Source organism: Typopeltis vanoorti, chromosome 3 (assembly GCF_054136105.1).
Source record: "Typopeltis vanoorti isolate ZY-2024b chromosome 3, IOZ_Tvanoo_1.0, whole genome shotgun sequence".
NCBI lineage: Eukaryota > Metazoa > Arthropoda > Arachnida > Uropygi > Thelyphonidae > Typopeltis > Typopeltis vanoorti.
Window position 1 is genome coordinate 119,849,287 of NC_143551.1, and position 20,061 is coordinate 119,869,347.

General features: G+C 36.2%; 1 protein-coding gene across 1 annotated transcript in view; it reads left to right on the plus strand.

Annotated features, from left to right (window-relative positions):
* LOC150108517 (receptor-type tyrosine-protein phosphatase mu-like) overlaps window positions 1–20,061 on the plus strand; it is a 1,155,664-nt gene that overhangs the window by 745,074 nt on the left and 390,529 nt on the right. Inside the window, exon 27 of the mRNA XM_090415942.1 lies at window positions 2,116–2,374. Coding sequence (XP_090272068.1) covers window positions 2,116–2,374 — 259 coding nt within the window. The remainder of the gene's footprint in view (window positions 1–2,115; window positions 2,375–20,061) is intronic.

Genomic DNA, 20,061 nt, shown 5'->3' on the forward strand with positions numbered 1-20,061 from the left:
AATGGGTTCTCAAAATTGCTAACTTGGCCTTAACAGACAATGTAGTTCATATATGTGAGCCCCCCCCCCAACACACACACACACACACACACACACACACACACACACACACACACACACACACACACACACACACACACACACACACACACACGCACGCACGCACATGCTGGAAATACATGTAATACCTTGTAGCTAAACATACATAATCTAAAATTAATGACAATTCATCTAGCTGATATCATAGATAAATATTATTATCTATAAGATAATAGATAATAAACATATGTCTTATACAGCTCCTCACATTATGTGAATCCAAGACTCATCTGTTATTGTCATACTCTTCTTGAATTTAAGGTGATGTATCAAAACACTTTCCTAATAATGCTTGATGCTATTCAGAAATGGCAGTCTAGATGACTTCTCTCTCTCTCTCTCTGAGACTCACTTTGATCAATTCTCATGAGTGTTTAGTTTCTGCATTATGTCTTTTCTACAAGGTATGTTCATAGGTATTCCTCCACGTTCTTCTAAGCATGTGAGGATATCAGTGATTGTTGGTCACCATCCACGTATGGCTTTGGTTCAGAATTGCCTAAACTACTTCTAGGCCTTCTCTTTCATTCCATGCATGTATTCTTTGGAATGGCCTTCCTTATACTGTTTTCACTGGAGACTTCAGCTTCCAGCTGTTTAGGAAAACACACAAACGAAAGGGTCCTTCTTTCTCGTTAGCCACTTGCCCAGGTGTGATACTTTTGTGTTCCAAATTTTGTGACCTTTCATTAATTAATTAATTATTGCATGATGATACAATGGCCATGAGTCCCCTTTACGGGAAGGTGCAGCACCATCTCAGTCCCCCCCCCCCTCAAATTTTATCCAGGCTTGGAACCAGCATAGCTGATGAATCAGACCTATGGCTGGGTCAGTATTCTAGGCTGTAATCTGTGTGTGTGTGTTCACGGGACCGGTTTGCCTGCTTCCGGGATGAAAAACCCCAGATAAACTGGTGAAAAAGACCCTGCTGTCCATGCCCAAGACCTGTGACCTCTCATGTGTAGGGTTGATATAAAAATAAATAAATAAATTACAAAATGCCAGCTATCTGGCATTATTCCCAGTCCAAGGTACTAAATAGGCTGCATTTTCATTTGTAATAGGAAGATACTCTTTTCATGTTTTCTCATTCAGCCACATCTTTTTTAGCTGCTTGCTCAGATTAAATGTGTATGCCAGGAATTTCACTCTTTTGAATTTTTGGAAAACTTTGGTTAACACACTTCAGGTTACAGTTTTTTAATTTAGAAAATATGACTGGTATTCAGTAATAATGACATCAGACGCTGTTTTCTTCACAAAATTCATAAACTTGGCTTTATAAACAGTGGGAGGCATGCTGACTTTGGCATACAAAACATCAGCACCATGCCTAGAGACAATATAAACTACTGTGACTAGTTATAGTGATTTCGAATTCAAACACTTCCCTTTTTGTCAATGTTCTATCCTGTGCTGTGATTTTTTTACTCATCTTATACATATAGAACTCACTTAGAAAACACTGCTGACATAATTTTATCACAAGTCTCACTTTTCTCACACAAATTCTTCACTTTATGTGAATAACTTTCATGATTACATGCATTTCATTACATTCGCACAGTGCTGACCAAAATTTCTCATATTAAATTCACCTAACAGTGATGTCTTGATCACTGTTATTCTATTATGCATTGGTTCCATGTCGACAATATAGTATAATATAAAGAACATAGCATTTTCTTAACAGCCAAACAGTACACTCTGTCACATGCTTACAAAAAACAAGAAACTGTCTGAAATTAACATAGTATTAATAATTAAATTAAAAACATTAATTTTCTGTTACTTTCTAATCACCAGCCATTAACACACTAAATGCATTAGTAAAAAAATATTTCTGTACATCTTTTGTTTTCTGTCAACTTAAAGTATGCTTTAAAACAATAGTTTTTAAAAGTCTAACATTAATTTTTTATTTGTTTAAGAAGATTAAGTAGAGCTTTCTAATTTATAAATATGCTAACAAAAGATATTTGAAATAATTTTTATGGTATGAAAAACTTGCAGCAAATATCAACTGATAGTAGAAGATGCAAGAAATACCAATGACATAGATGAAAAGAGACTTACTAATTACCATTATGCTCTCAAGAACAATCTGTCATATTATATTGCTGCTGAACTGGATCCCAAAGATTTACCCGAAGAAACAACATATCGATTTATTGTTGGAGATGGGCACACATATGGAAATTATGTAAATATTCATTTGAATTCAGGGATCAAGTACAGGTTTCGAATTCGAACACTGACAGAACAAAATAAAGTAAGTGCATAATTGTTGCTTTTTAATTTTTATTGCATATTGAAAATGAAACTGTTCTGCTTACTGGTTTACTGTAACATCACATAAATTAAAGGTGACAAGAAACTATTTGCTTGGTGTTTCATCCTTTATCCAAGTGTAAACAAAGTTTGCACATGAAGTAACTTCATGACAGGGCATCTCATATATAGAGGCTGACTTCACATCAATTGCCTAAGTATCCCATAATACAAAGCACATATCCTTACAGACATGTATAATGCTATGCTTTATGGGAAGATCCACTACCTAGACTGGTTTCTACCTTTATTGAGGTGAAAAAGTAAAGGGTTGCTCATCATATGCCTAAAGTAGTTAGTATAGAGGTTCAAGAGAGCCTGATAGTGTTAGGAGAAAGAAAAGAAAGATAGATAGCATGAGAGATAGAGTAAAGGCCTCAGCTCTTTTATATCATCATACAGCCAAAGGCTATCAGTTTTCCTTTTTCACCAATCTCATATAGATGAACAAATAAAAGACTAATTGAAACTAAACCTCAAGGATGATTGATACCCAGGTAGTTAGCCCCATCTGAGTTATAACTGCCTCGAATTGGCCTTCTCTGCCTGGGATTTCTCTCCAGTCATCCCTGCAATTGACTAAAGGACCACATTGAATAATGAAGATCGAACTATTTAAAAAATTTCTCTTAGCAAGAAGACAGAATTTTATCTCTCTGTGGTGAATATTGCATAATGTGGGTAGTCTACACTATCTACTCATAAATTTGATATCTCCTAGAATGCTTCTTTCTAAATACAAAAATTGTCTGACTGAAAAATAAAATTTACACAATACAATATTATAAAGCATTTTGTTGTCATATTGCTGGTTTTCAAATCCGTGTTTCTTTCTAACCTTCCATAAATGGTGTTTTAATTCATTAATTATAAAAATCAAAATTCTCTTCCCATTGCTTATAGATGGTGGATATTACCTGTTCTGTTGTAACTAATGGAATGCCCAATACATTCCATAATCTGTTCCAAATATGCAGGGCAAGAGGGCAGCTGTAGAATGCATGTTCTACTGTTTTTAATTGGGATGGCACAGATTGGTTCTCCGATATTGAAATACCTCCATTGGATGGTGTTGACTGGAAGGCAGCCATATGCAATTCTCCAAGCAAGAACCCTCCTGTTAGGGTATCCTTAGAACTTTCAAAAATTGTGAAACAAGTATTGTTGTCAGTACCCAACTGTGGACTTTCACAGCAAAAGAGATTAAAGATTTCTTTATACCAAATTTTACTTTTTTTAAAGGAAAGAATGGCAAGCCATCTCTGCAACATCCCACCTGTGCAATTCTAGTTTTCCTGTCATGACACACACTTGCCCAGAAAATATCAGTTCCTCCAAATGCCTGTGCTCTTCTACATTCAAATGCAATCCATCTCTTGCATACAGCTCCCTTCTGTCCACCAAACGTACTCTGCACATCCACATACTCCAGATCCCTTTTCCTGCACATTCTAGCTGTCATCTCATTCTTCATCAGCAGTGATGATGAATGAGATGACTTCTAGCTATCAATCCCATTCATCATCACCGCTGTTTTCCTAATGTGAAATGAGGAGAAGAGCACTGATAATGAATGAGATAGCATTCTAGCTGCTATCTCATTCATCATCACTGTGTTATATTGTGATAGAGTGGAAATTTATGTATTCCTATCTTATCACAGTTTAACATGCTTTTCCAAACAAAAGAATGAGATAAATACAATAAATTGCCTCTAAGTGTAGAATAAGTATTATGCATATATAAATCAAGTGAGTTCTTTAATGGAAGGGTATTTTGTGCTGTTCATGAATGTGATTAAATTGATATTGAAGGTATAAAACATTAGCAGAGCATTATAAAATATGTATAAAAGAATTATGAATGTAAGCACATATTCAACAGTTGGGGGGGGGGGAGAGTCAAGTCCAAAGGTTATGGAGTTGTAACGTGAGAGAGCGGATCGTCCCGAGTAAACAATGACGTCAGTGTACGTGCGATTAGCGGCAGAGACGATGGACGCCATGAGGTAGTAGTTCACTGGACATCGAAAGGGGCGAGAAACGCCGAGAAAAAGGAGGGTAATATAAGGGTCATGTGATCCTGTAACAAGGCTTTTTTTCTCTTGGATCTCTGCTGTTGTTCCCCTCTCATGGCAAGGAAGGGTGCCAGTGCCCGGTACCGGCAGTCGCGGGTTTCGGCGACAGTATCTCTGCGGAAATGTTCAGCTGTCCACGGAAGGCCAGTTTCCTGTGAGCTTATGATGCCATAAAGAGCCATAAAGGAAAATAAGTAGACTTTATTTGTGTTTCACTGAATATGAATGAAAGATTTGTGCCACGTTAATATGTTATAAAAGGGAACTTTAATGATATAGGATAAGGTTGTATTGCTAGAACTTTAGAAGGATATTAAATTTATGTTTATTATCTGTCGTTGTGTTGAAGTTCGCCATTATATTGAGTGAAATCAAGGATATGTTTAGAGTAAAGAATTGGCATAATATTAAGAGATTGTGAAAGATATGAATGTTATCTTGTGTAGTCTGACAGAGCTGCGGAGTCTTAGATTGATTGTGATAATAGTACATGATTAATGCATTAGCGAAGGTTAATATAATTCTTACTTTAGGAAGCTACTGTATAATATTTTATAAGTGTAATAGTAGTGTTTGAATTTTATATATCTTGTCTGAAACTCCCTTAAGATGGGATTTGATTTAGTGTTATTATGTGTATCAACTTTTGAGGATAATAAACCTTGCTTTTGATTCTAACAAAGAGTTTCTGTAATTTCTGGAATCCGATGCACCGCTTATAAAATATTAATGCGAACCTATGCGGGATATTAAAAGGGATATTTGAAAAGGGTATATTTTGGCCACGTCTGCAGAGTTGATAGGTATCATTGAGTACTGTCCAGAGATTACCTCTTGGTTGTTAATGTTTAATGATCTAATAGCGCTAAGTGGCGCAGCGAAAGAAATAAATTTCTTGGCGTTTTACGAGAGGTAAATCTTAGACACTCTGATACTCTGGTACTGCCTCGATCTTGAGGAAATTCCATTGTCCCTCAGAAGTACCACGTGCTACCCGATAGTGTATTACGGAGATAAAGCAACAAAGGTTTAAAATAAGTGTGAATAAGAAGAAACGATACAACAACTGCTCTTCTCCTCATTTCACATTATCTTACAGGGACAACACACTCGCTATCTTTCCTCAGACACATTTCTGGTGCATTATGTATAACATCAACCTCAAATCTCGTGATACATAATTCACACTGCTCTTCAGGTCATTTGTCCCAACCAATTTATTATCATCTCCTCCACACTTTAACCTCTCTTCGCTGCCATTGCCACACTCTCTGTTATTTCACCTGGTAAGCACGTCCTGTGGCACTCTACTCTGCATGCCCCAAACCATTGAATTTACATACATGACACTCTGAATAGATCCTTTCATCATAATCTCACTTCCCTCTCACCTCTCTATCCCTTGTTTCCACATTTTCTCATCTTTCTGCAGTTTCTTCTCTTCCAGTGTCTCTCTCTCTCTCTCTCTCTCCTCCAAAGGAGAAGAGAGACACTGGAAGAGAAGAAACTACCATTCCCTTGCCTTTTTCTCTCCCTTTCTCTTTGATGCTGTTCTCTTACACTTACTCTCATACTAGATAACCTCTCCATCCTCCCAAGATCTTCATTCACCATTCTCAGCTGAGTCTTAATTCCTTTCATCTCCTTTCTTAGCAGTTTTGTTTCTTTCTCCATACATTCTGCTTTCATTTGCCATTCACACAAACACACAATCATGGCCATCAGACAAACTATCTGTGAAACTATCCAATACTAAATCTATATGTAATTCTTTAACATTCTCTCCCTCCTCAATCAGACTACTGTAACCTACAAACTGAAAATCATCCATTTCCTAAACATTATATCTGCAATTTCAGATTTTTAAATCTGAAAACACACCCCAACTCAACATCACCAGAGTTAAAGATCAGTATTATCAACATAAGAAGCCTGAATGGCAAAGAAATGGAGCTACCTGAGGATTAGATAAGCACTAGATCGACACAATAGCTAGTTTTGGGTGACTGAAACAAAAAAGACAAAAACTGGTGAGATCTTTCTGAGCAATAAATACAAAATGTTATATTCAGACAATGACAATCAAGGAAAAGAAGGAGTAGCCAGAGTATTCAACACAAAATACGAGGCTAATCTTCTTGAATGGCAGGCAGTCTCAAGTAGAGTGATGTGGACAAATATGAGAATGGGGAACTGGACAATGAGACTTATTTGTGCCTGTGGTCCCACAGAAGGTTCTACTAAGGTAGAAGTGGAGGACTTTTATGAAGCTTCAGAGAAAGCAACTGACACAATGAAAAATAAAAAGTTAGTCTTTGTTAGGGATCTAAATAGCAGAGCAGGAGATGATTATAAGACATACAAAAATATTTTGGGAAAATTTTGAGAAAAGAGCAAAGCTAATAATAATGGCAAATATTTGTTGGATTTCTGCTCAGGACATGGACTGGTTATTACTAACACAATGTTCCAACATAATAATGTGCACAAATTCACATGGAGAGAAGTGGCAAGGAATAAGAAAAGTCTCATTGACTATGTTATTGTTGATAGTAATGTTTTCCCACTGGTGCAGGACACCAGAGTGTACAGAGGATTTGAAATTGGAAGTGATCACCAGTTAGTCTTGAGCAGGATAAATTTGAATTTCATATTGAAAAGAATAACATGTAAGAAAGTTTTAAAGAGAATAGAAGTTGAGAAGCTCTCAGATGTGAACAGTTTGAGAACAGGAACCAAACATTGGTAGATTCAGTGGCAAGCCTTGAAGAAAACCCTGCTTGACTCAGCCAGTGAGATATGTGGTGAGGTTGTATGCAAGGATAGAAAAATCAGAACTCCATGTTGGACACAGGAAGTTAAAGAGGCAGTGAAGGAAAGAAAGAAAGCATATCAAAAGTTCCTGGCAAATAAGTCAGCTTGTACTCTTAGAGAATACAGAGACAAATGTAAGAAAGCTAAGCACTGTGTAAAACTAGCTAAACAAAAGTCATGGGAGGACTTTGGCAAGAACATAGAAAATAAATATCAAGACGGTGGCAAAATAGTCTGGAGGTTGTTGAAGAAGCTTAGAAATGGAGAAAAGAGTATTGTAAAAGGAGTTAGAGATGATAAAGGTGACATGAAAATGGAAGAAAAAAGATATCCTTGAAGTATGGAGTAATTACTTTGAAAAATTGCTAAATGAAACAAGCAGTGATAGCACAGTGGTAAACAACACTCAACAGGTATACAGTCAGGAATACATATCTATACTTGAAGTAGAAAAAGCCATCAAATGCTTGAAATGTGGAAAGACAGCAGGAGTAGATGATATTCACCAGAAATGCTGAAATATGGTGGTATAAAAGTCGTACAGTGGCCGCACTGCATATTTCAAAAGGCCTGGACAGAGGGATGAATTCCTGATGATTGGAGTTGAGATCTCATAGTACCTATATAAAAAGGGAAATAAAACTGAATGTGAGAATTACAGAGGTATATCCCTACTGAGTGTTCCTGGTAAGATTTATGCAAGTGTACTTGAGAAACAGTTGAGAAGAATTGTGGAAGAAAAGCTTGCTGAAGAACAAGCTGGATTCAGGTCAAATAGAGGCTGTCAAGATCAGATCTTCACTTGACAACAAATAGTATAGAAATCATGGGATAACAAAGATCTGTATTTAAGTTTTGTCGATCTGGAAAAGGCATAAGAGAGAAGCTATTCGAAATGTTACAGTTATATGGTGTCAATGGGGCATTATATCAAGCAATATTTAGTCTTTATTTGAGTTGTAAGTCAGCAGTTAGAACTGAAGAAAGTAAGGAAGACGGTTTAATGTTAAATCTGGTGTGAGACAAGGATGTACATTATCCCCTCTGCTATTCCTGTTATCCATTATCTATATGGATCACATTATGAAGGAAAGTGGTATTAAACATGATATCAAAACTGGAGATGTTAATGTCAGCTCTTTGCTTTATGTGGATGATGTTAAACTTCTAAATAAATCTGCTACAAGTCTGAAGATTCCCTGACTTAATTGAATAACTGTTGTAATAGGTATAGTATGAAGATTAGCAATAAAAGACAGACAATGAAAATAAGCAGAATTGTCGAAAATATCAACTGCGTTGTGAACGGAGCACCTGTGGAACAAGTAAAACATTTCAGCTACTTAGGCATGATTTTTAGTGAAAATGGTAAATTAAATATAGAAATAGACAACAGAATCAACAAAGCTGGTATGGTAGGAAGTCAATTGAATAAATTCATATGGAAGAAGAGAAAAATAGTCAGAACACTAAATTAGCTGTGTACAAGACAGTGTTCAAACCAGTTTTAACTTATGGATCTGGAAGCTGGGTCAGAAGTAAAACACTTGACCAAAGACTAGAGACAGCAGATATGAGAGTCCTGAGAAAGATTAGAGGTGTGAACTTTGGCAATATCATATTAAAAACGAGGATATTAGGAAAGAACTTGACATTGTCAGCATCCAGGAATGCATTAGCAGAGCTAATCTCAGGTGATATGGTCACTTAAACAGAGGAAAGATTAGCAAAACAAGTGTTCTCTTCAGGTTTGCAGGAAAATGATCTAGAGGAAAACCAAGATGTAGGTGGATTGATACAGTACAAAGTGTATTAGAAGATAGAAATATAAGATCTGATAATGTTGGAGTCTTGACAAGTAACAGACTGATTTGGAGGAAAATTGTAGATAGGAAGTTAGTAATGATGTAAATTTTTCATGTAGGAATTTGATGATGGTGGTGATATATATGCCATTGCTTAATCTGAAGATCGAGACACTCATGTTTCCCAATGCCTCCTGCTGCCTGCATTTCATGCACACATATATATTCCCGTTTTGCAACTGTCACATTCTTAAACATCAGGATGTATACACACTGCATGCACAGCAAGCTACAAAATCTTCAACTAGGTTAGGTCAGTTAGTCCTACTTGTGTGCAGTTCATTGTACATGGACTGCACGCAAGTAGGACTGTTAATAAAACTGGCAACTGCAATGATGATGAATATAATTACTACATTGGAGACAAAACTCATCATCATCATCATCATCATCATCAAATTCCTGCTTTGTACCCTCAAGGGGTGTACAGGATATGACAGTACTACATGAAAAAATTACATCATTACTAACTTCCTATCTACAATTTTCCTCCAAATCAGTCTGTTACTTGTCAAGACTCCAACATTATCAGATCTTATATTTCTATCGTCTAAGGCACTTTGTACCGTATCAATCCACCTATATCTTGGTCTTCCTCTGGGTCGTTTTCCTGCCAACCTGGCAGAGAACACTTGTTTTGCTAATCTTTCCTCTCCCATTCTATTTAAGTGACCATACCATCTGAGATTAGCTCTGCTAACGCATTCCTGGATGCTGACAATGTCAAGTTCTTTCCTAATATCCTCATTTTTAATATGATATTGCCATTGATGCCATCTGTTCACGCCTCTAATCTTTCTCAGGACTCTCATATCTGTGGTCTCTAGTCTTTGGTCAAGTGTTTTACTTCTGACCCAGCTCTCAGATCCATAAGTTAAAATTGGTTTGAACACAGTCTTGTATACAGCTAATTTAGTGTTCCGACTAATTTCTTTCTTATTCCATATGAATTTATTCAATTGACTTCCCACGATACCAGCTTTGCTGATTCTGTTGTCTATTTCTATATTTAGTTTACCATCTTCAGTAAAAATTGTGCCTAAGTAGCTGAAATGTTTTACTTGTACCACAGGTTCTCCATTCACAACACAGTTGACATTTTCAATGATTCTGCCTATTTTCATTGTCTTTGTCTTTTTATTGCTGACCTTCATACCATATTTATTACAACAGCTATTCAATTTAGTCAGAGAATCTTGCAGACTTGTAGTGGATTTATTTAGAAGTATAACATCATCCGCATAAAGCAAAGAGCTGACATTAACATCTCCAATTTTGATATCAGGTTTAATACCACATTCCTTCATAATGTGATCCATATAGATAATGAATAACAGAGGGGATAATGTACATCCTTGTCTCACACCAGATTTAACATTAAACCATCTTCCTGTACTTCCTTCAATTCTAACTGCTGACTCACAACTCAAATAAAGACTAAGTATTGCTTGATATAAAGCCCCATTGACACCATATAACTGCAGCGTATTGAATAGCTTCTCATTTGGCACCTTGTCATATGCCTTTTCCAAATCGACAAAACTTAAATACAGATCTTTGTTATATTCCCATGCTTTCTCGACTATTTGTCGTAAAGTGAAGATCTGATCCTGACAGCCTCTATTTGGCCTGAATCCAGCTTGTTCTTCACCAAGCTTTTCTTCCACAATTCTTCTCAACCGTTTCTCAAGTATACTTGCATAGATCTTGCCAGGAACACTCAGTAGGGAAATACCTCTGTAATTCTCACATTCAGTTTTATTTCCCTTTTTATATATGGGTACTATGAGAGCTCTACTCCAATCATCGGGAATTCGTCCCTCTGTCCAGGCTTTCTGAACTATGCAGTGCAGCCACTGTAAGACTCTTATACCACCATACTTCAGCATTTCTGGTCGAATATCATCTACTCCTGCTGCCTTTCCACATTTCAAGCCTTTGATGGCTTTTTCTACTTCAAGTATGGATATGTATTCCTGACTGCATGCCTGGTCAGTGTTTCTTATCACTGTGCTGTCATCACTGCTTGTTTCATTTAGCAGTTTTTCAAAGTAATTACTCCATACTTCAAGGATATCTTTTTCTCCTGTTTTCATTTCACCTTTATCATCTCTAATTCCTTTTACAGCACTCTTTCCTCCATTCCTAAGCTTCTTCAACAACCTCCAGAATATTTTGCCACCTTCTTGATATTTATTTTCTATATTCTTGCCAAAGTCCTCCCATGACTTGTTTAGCTAGTTTTACACACTGTTTAGCTTTCTTACATTTGTCTCTGTATTCTGTAAGAGTAAAAGCTGACTTATTTGCCAGGAACTTTTGATATGCTTTCTTCTTTTCCTTCACTGCCTCCTTAACTTCCTGTGTCCACCAGGAGTTCTGATTTTTTTATCCTTGCACACAACCTCACCACATGCCTCTCTGGCAGAATCAATCAATGTTTCCTTCAGAGTTTGCCAGTGAATCTCCAAGGTTTGATTCCTGTTCTCAAACTCTTTCATTTTATTTTCAATAATATTTCTGTATTTTAGTCTACAGTTCACATCTGAGAGCTGCTCAACTTTTATTCGCTTTAAAACTTTCTTACATGTTATTCTTTTCAATATGAAATTCAATTTTATCCTGCTCAAGACTAAATAGTGATCACTTCCAATTTCAAATCCTCTGTACACTCTGGTGTCCTGCACCAGAGAGAAAACATCACTATCAACAATAACATAGTCAATGAGACTTTTCTTATTCCTAGCCTCTTCTCTCCATGTGAATTTGTGCACATTTTTATGTTGGAACATGGTGTTAGTAATAACCAGTCCATGTCCTGAGCAGAAATCCAACAGATATTTGCCATTATTATTAGCTTTGCTCTTTTCTCCAAATTTTCCCAAAATATTTTTGTATGTCTCACAATCATTTCCTACTCTACTATTTAGATCCCCAACAAGGACCAACTTTTCCTTTTTCATTGTGTCAGTTGCTTTTTCTAAAGCCTCAAAAAATTCCTCCACTTCTACCTTAGTAGAACCTTCTGTGGGACCATAGGCACAAATAAGTCTCATTGTCCAGTTCCCCATTCTCATATTTGCCCACATTACTCTACTTGAGACTGACTGCCATTCAAGAAGATTAGCCTCGTATTTTGTGTTGAATACTATGGCTACTCCTTCTTTTTCTTGATTGTCATTGCCTGAATATAACATTTTGTATTTATTGCTCAGAAAGATCTCACCAGTTTTGGTCTTTTTTGTTTCAGTCACCCCTATTATTTCGATCTGGTACTTATCTAATTCCTCAGCTAGCTCCATTTCTTTGCCATTCAGGCTTCTTATGTTGATAGTACCGATCTTTAACTCTGGTGATGTTGAGTTTGGGTTTGTTTTCAGATTTGTTCCAGTAGCTGACTTTTCGCTGTTTGCACTGGTTCCCTGGCGAAAACAACGGGGGCCTTGTTTAACCGGGCGACACCGCAGCCGGCATGAAATTTTGTCATGTTGTACCATCATTTTTTATTTTGGTTTAACCAATAAGAATACAATTTGGTCAGCTAAATCCCAATCCTAAATTCCATGGAGACAAAACTTAGATTGTAAAATCCTAACAAATTGTCAATTTGAATAGCACAAACTTAAATACCAGTATTGTCAAGAATAAACACAATAATATCTTTCCTTACTACTAATTCTTATATTTTTTAAGAGATTGCGTCACTTGTTGCATCTGTCTTTGTGCACTACTAAATTATTCTTCTTATTATTATTATTAAGTTAAGGGGATAATAAATCTCTCATTATTTTAAAGCCGGATACGAAACTCAGAGATTGAAATCTAAGAGTTTCATGCCGAAGAACTATCGGCGAGTCCAAGCACAAGTCATCACCTGGGTGGTACAACACTAGGGCAACTCGTTGCAAAGGTGGGGCAAGTTCCGTCACTATCCTTATTATTTTCTCATAATGTAAAATGCAGCTCCTAGGAGATGTATTACTGTTTTACATTATAAGGAGAGATCACTACCCAGACCGGTTTTGACCTTTATTGAGGTCTGATCAGTGAGTAGGTAGACCTTGAATACCAAGGTTTAAGTGAACCGAACTTACCTATACCTCTACTAACGAATTGCCAGAAGGATGTACCCATATATTATTATTATTACTACGATAAAGAGCCAAGAGACTATTTTTTCCAGCGGCATAAATTAAGTTAAGGGGATAATAAATCCCTCATTATTGTAAAGCCTGATACGAAACTCAGCGATCGACATCTATTGAATAATGAGGGATTTATTATCCCCTTAACTTAATTTATACTGCCTGAAAAATAGCCTCTTGGCTATTTATCGTATTATTATTATTACCCCAAGACCTCATGGAGTCAAAGACTCATCTGGGAGGTCCTTTTATCACACACACAGCTCATCATACCATGCCGTGAACACATTCAAACTCCTTGCAGACACCACACTCTGAGGCAAGGCATTCCAATCATTTACAACTCTGCACGAAAAAGGTCAGAAACTTCTTTAGTCAATCACCTTTGGTCCCTTTCCAACATCTCTTCATCCTTCTGAAACCCCAGTGACCGAATCTGGGCACAATAGTCCATGTGTGGCCTAATCAAAGCCTTATACAACAGAACAAGAATCTCCCTACTTCTACACGTCAGTCCTTCGCAGAAGTCTTTTTGTTGTCTTCACAATTCTGGCTAAGTGTCCCCTAAATTTTAGATCCTTATCCACTATCACCCCCAGATCTCTTATTTCCTCTACTATATCCCATCTTTGTTTTCCAAATTTTAAAACCTTACATTTTGCAATATTAAACTCGCATCCCCATTTCCGTGCCCAATCACTCAATTTATTCAAATCTTCTTGTAAGACCATGACATCTTCACTACTCTTCATGGTTTGTCCCAACTTTGCATCATCTGCAAACAACTGAATATCTCCATCCAAATCTTCACCTATATCGTTAATATACAAGTTAACCTTCCTACCGGCTGAGGTGGATGAAATATCCATCCCACCATAGCATTCTGCATGGATCAAAACTTCATCGGCTTTGTACCTTTCATCATGCCATTACCTCCCTCCGCCGTTAATCCCTTTACGGCTATTTAAAACCATTCGTGATTCCTGGATTAACTGTTAGTGTCTGACTAACAGTTTGTGTCACCTGTCTTTACACACACTGTTTTACTTGGAATTTTCTTTACTGTCCTAAAATATTTGACTTTTTTGCCTCTAAAATTATTTGTTGTGTTTCTTCCCAAAAATTGAAACGAATTTCACATGTGCGAAAATAATCAATCCTGAAATGACCATCGATCAGCCTTGGTAATGAATCTATTTAATAGTACCAAATTTGCTATATTATAAATTTATTCTTCAAATCACTGCAACGGAACAGTTGCACTGGTTGTTCCAATATAGAAACAACTTTTTTTGCGAATTTTCAGATGTTTGCATTGAACATATTATGTCACATATTTATATTTTTAAATAATATTTATTGAAATAAATATGACCTTTTGCTTTCTTTCCTGGCAAAATACCGTTATATGGATTATGACATTTCAGTTCTAGAAATGAATTTTTTTTTTTGTTGTGTTTTATGAACAACAAATGATGTTATATTGCATAACTCGGTTTCTGATTGTGAATCTTTTTAGTATTGAAAATTTATATCCAATAATGTTTTAGCAGGAATTCTTCGCCTTTTTTTTTTTTTTTGTAGGATGCCCATTTCTATAATATCCAGTGCGTAACCACCGTAAATATGTTGAAAATATAATATGAAGGCTATCATATACAGAATAATTCAAAATTCATGCTCATTTTGAAGATTTGCTAATGCTTACCCCCCCCCCATCCTTATCCTCTCCTGGAATTCAATTACATAACCACTCTACCACTCTAAATTTCTACAGGTTTGAAAACGTTTCCAGACAGTATTCAAAATCTATTACTTCATTTTACCGTTTTGACAAAAGAAATAAGACAATAATATTGTTGTACCCTGAAGCTTCTAATTCTGTACTATTTCTTTGCAATCTAAAACCAGCTGTTCTACTGTCTGCTGAAATGATTTGAAATTTTAGAAATACTATGCTATATTTTCACCACATAAAATTGTTTATATGTTTATATGTTTATAATTGTTTATATATGTTTATACCACACACAAAAAAAGTTCAGTAGTATTATTTTAGTTTCTTTTTCTTAAAATAATCTAAATATTTTTACTTCTACTTATGCTTCTGTTGCTATTTCTGAAGTAATCTACGTCTTAGAAATACTTGTAGTAATCCTCTTAGCTGGAGGGAAAGGTAAAGGCTTAGATTACTCTCAGTGCTATTGAGGAAGAAAATTGAGAACGCTTAGCTAGAAGGGACACTAAAGTGCCTCAAGGTATAGTGCGAGATACATCAAGAATGTCGCGTTTCATTTTCAATTGTTGATTAGGAAACATCCTAACATAGAAAAAAATACAGACATTTCTTTTACAGGCTGATACAGTATTTATGCTGAAATAAGTTCTTAATTTATAATGATCAGTTTCATTTTTATTATCGAAAAAGTATAAATTATTTCATATAATTATCTTGAAAAAGAGGACTTGAATTATTTTTAAAGAAAAGGAGCATATACTTCACATAATCTTATTTTTTGGGGAGGGAAGGAAGGTTATATTGAAGACTTATTCAATTTGCAGATATTTCAGAGAATTTATTTTATAAATCGTTCGCAAGACAACTGTTATGAACGTAAATCACTTGGGGAACATGCCCATTCATTTTAGTGTAAATAGTAGCAAAGGTTTAGCTACTTCAACAATGCCACGTATCTAAACTAGAAGAAAATGTCGTTATATCTGCTGACGTTAGAGCTCTTACATAAATAATTTTTCTGGCATGAATTCTCTATCAGCTATAATGTAATCAATCTACAGATTTTTGCCCTTTTGTATTCTACTATCTTATGCGCACTGATTTCTTCTTTGTACTACAAGAAAAAAATCAGATAACACAAGAAAATTATGGAGTATTTTCTTTTTCATTGGGTGAATTTACAATGTTCTCTCTTTGTGTTTTGAAAAGAAAGTACAAATGAATTTTTTTTTTCTTACTATTTTTGCCATTATAACATCTGATACAATTACAAGAGTGGCATTTTATCGTTTTCCTCACACATGAGAAAAAGAAATATGACAATAATATTGCTGATTCTGTCGAACTTTTGTAGTGGAAATTTTTAATACAAAACTTTGTAATTTGTATATATATAACCAAAAGTATTGCTTATTATAAAATTGGAGCATAATATCTGAACTAGCAGAAAATATATACATATCAATTTAGATCATAACTGTTAATTTTATTTTGTAATGACCAATTATACATGGAAACCAAGAAGGTGAAAGTGGAAAGAACAGTAGATTACAATATAAAGAAAAAAATTTAGTGATATGTTTAAAGAATTTCATTATTCTGTATAAAGCAAAGTCGCTCAAGCAGGTCCTTCAGGAAATCTGTGAAGTATTCTTCGAATCATGATTTTGAACAAAAATATAACATAATCTCCAACGTTGGCATCCAGTTTTTTTAAATAATATTTCAAATAATTATCATGAATTAATTTCTTCAAGAACAAAGAAAATGTTTTGTGGAGTAAGCGATTAGAAAAAATTAGCAAAAAAATTAAAAATTAAATTGGTTCTGGAAGGTAACGCAATATTTAAGTGAAGAAATTAGGCAAGGATCTTTATTTTGTCCAGGCATTAAAATTGTATTGTACAATAAAAAGAGAAAATAAAAATAATTTCTGTATTTTTAATTTATCCAATATAACTAAAATTCAGTTACCCAGCATAGATCAAGGAACTGCATTTCTTGTTATGGGTAACTGAGTCATAGCTATGAGCCTGAGATAATCTGATTAAGTGCTCTCTTCAGCATGAGGGATTATCACACCTTCTAATGGACATGCTGGCCAAATTGCACTTCTTATCCATGTTCTTTCAACAGATAGCATGCATCGTATCCAGATTTTGCTGGACATCTATAGACGTCCTAGCCGGTTGGGAGGTTAAACAGTAATGACCCCAAAACAGATCCCTGAGGCACTCCACTAGTGACTTTCCTTTTCCTGGATATCGCTCCCCCATACACAACTTGTTGATACCTATCAGATAGCCAGTCTCCGATCCAATGCACTCATCTAATATCCAACCCCATCTGCTCTAGTTCGACTATCAATTTATTATGAGGTACTCTATCAAAAGCCTTTGTGAAATCTAAGTATATTACTGTGTATCCTTCTCCTCTGTCCAAGGAAGCAGTCACTTTATTGTAATAAGTAAGTAGATTACTAAAACATGACCTCCCTTTAGCAAATCCATGCTGTCCATCAAAGATAATATCGTTGTTGTCAACCCAATTCTGGATCCTAGTTCTCACAAGCTTCTCCAACAACTTAACCACAACACCTGACACTCAGATAGGCCTATAGTTTGATGCGTGAGTTCGATCTCCTCCTTTATGAAGTGGCACAATCTTGCCCTCCTTTCACTCCTTAGGGACTTGACCGAGTGAAAGACTCGTATTAAAAAAATATGTCAAGCCAGGTGAAACTCCATGGCACATTGCTTCGGAATACGTGGTGATATATTATCAAGTCCCACAGCTTTATTAATATCTAGTTTACTCAACTCCCCATTGTGTTTTCAGATTGCTCCCGAAAGCTAAGTATAATTTTGAGTGAAAATTAGAATATAGGTTAAAATCATAACGTAATATTGTCTAATTTTGGTAGCTTGTTGTGTCTGTGTGATTTTGATGTGAATTCCGTTATTTAATTTAGTATTTAACAATATGTTTCATAGATTTGAATATGGCGCCAATGCAACGCAAGATAATGGCGTCCAAAAATACGACGCCATTGTTCAAAAACTATGATGTGAGAGAGTTTGTCCAATGTGATGTGTGTGTGGGATGTATGCATTCCTGAATGAGACTAGAGTTTGGATTGAAAGTGATAGTGGTGGGAGAATGTGCAGACAGTGTAAGCAAAGTGAGGAGTTGAAGTATGTGTCAGGTTGTGAGACAGTTATGGTTGAAGAAAGCCAGAATGTGAGTGAAAATAGTGGCTTGATAGGGAATTGCGATGTACAAGATGGCAATGAGAGCAGTGCTCAAAGAAAGAGTGAAAGCAACTATACAGAGAGAGAAAATGGTTTGATTGATAAAAAAAATGAGGAATTATTTGTAGGAAGTGAGATCGCTGGATTGTGCGCAGTGATACAAAATGCGCAACGTGCAATTAGAGCACCTGCAAAACTCTTTCCAGAGTGATTCGGCTAACATAAATAAACAGCGGAAGAGTGGGAGAGTTTCTGAAATGAAGGAAAGAATGTTGTATGGTGACTCGTTATTAAGAGGAGTAATAGATGGGACTATAACTAAATCGTACTTACCGGATGCGAAATTTAAAGATGGAAGTGAGCGTATTGGAACGCAAAAACAGAGGGTGAAAGAATTAATAGTTGTGGCGGGTAAATGAATTGAAAGGTGATAAATTTTTTATGAGAGAGGACTTGAAAGTATTGTTAAAGGTAGTGAAAGAAAAGAGTGACAGAGTTAGAATGGTGAGTCTGTTGCTGCAGTATGACAGAGAGGAGTTTAGAAGGAGGGCCATAATCACAAATGACATTATGCGCAGGTTATGCAGATGGTGTGGTGTGGTGTGGAATGAGTTTGATGGGCAAAAGGACTTATACAAGATGGATGGCCTGCATTTAAATGGACTTGGTGTGCGCAGACTGGAAAAAGTGTTGCTGAATGAAGTGAAAATGGATGTGTGGAACCAGGGAAACTAGAACTACCAAGGGGGGGGGGGGATATGCGGACATCAGTGAGACAGTTGAGTGTATATATATATAATGTACATAATGTATATAATGAATCCGAACCAGCACTAAGGACAAAAAATGGGAATGGGACATTTAGAATAATGCATCAAGATAGGGGTGGGACAAAGGGATCGCTGCATTTCATGTATACTAATGCCAGGAGTATTAGGAACAAGAAGGAAGAATTTTTGGCCTTGATTGGCTCTTCCTGGCCACAGGTTATTGGCATTAGTGAAACATGGCTGATGGAAGATGATATAGTTTAGTGGGACAGAATGTGTAGGTTATAGTGTGTTTAGGAGGGACAGAAGAATAAAATGGGGGAAGCTGTGTTATTGATGATAGCTGATGAACTGCAGCCAAGGAGAATTGCAGTTGTATCACTGGATAGTGAAAGGAGCTCATTTGAGGCCATTTGGTGTGAGATTGAGACTGGCAGAATAAAATATACAGTTGGATGCTGCTATAGACCAGGTGATGGAATAGATCGTAGAGATAGTATGCATAAACAAATTGATGAAATGAGTGGAAGGAGGGTAATTATTATGGGGGATTCAACTATGGTAACATTGATTGGAAGGAGGAGGAGAGGACACATGTGAGGAAGGAAATGGATTTTATTCAATTATTAAGGGATAACTATATAAGACAGCATGTAATTGAAAATACTAGGGGGTGTGAGAGTGCTTGACCTGGTAATAGCATCTCAGAATTTGACTGTAATGAATATGACCATGTTGCCACTTATTGGTGAGAATGATCATAAGGTCTTGACCTGGGAGGTGGCTAAAGGTGTGCAATTTTCGATTAAGACAGGGTATATGTGGAATTACCATGCTGGCAAGTATGACAAGCTTAGGAGATTGCTTGGTTCAGTGCCATGGCATGTTCAACTGCAAGGGCTGGACGTCGATAGAGCATGGGAAGTGGTCAAGGAGCATTTACAGGAGGGTTTTGACTGATTGTATAC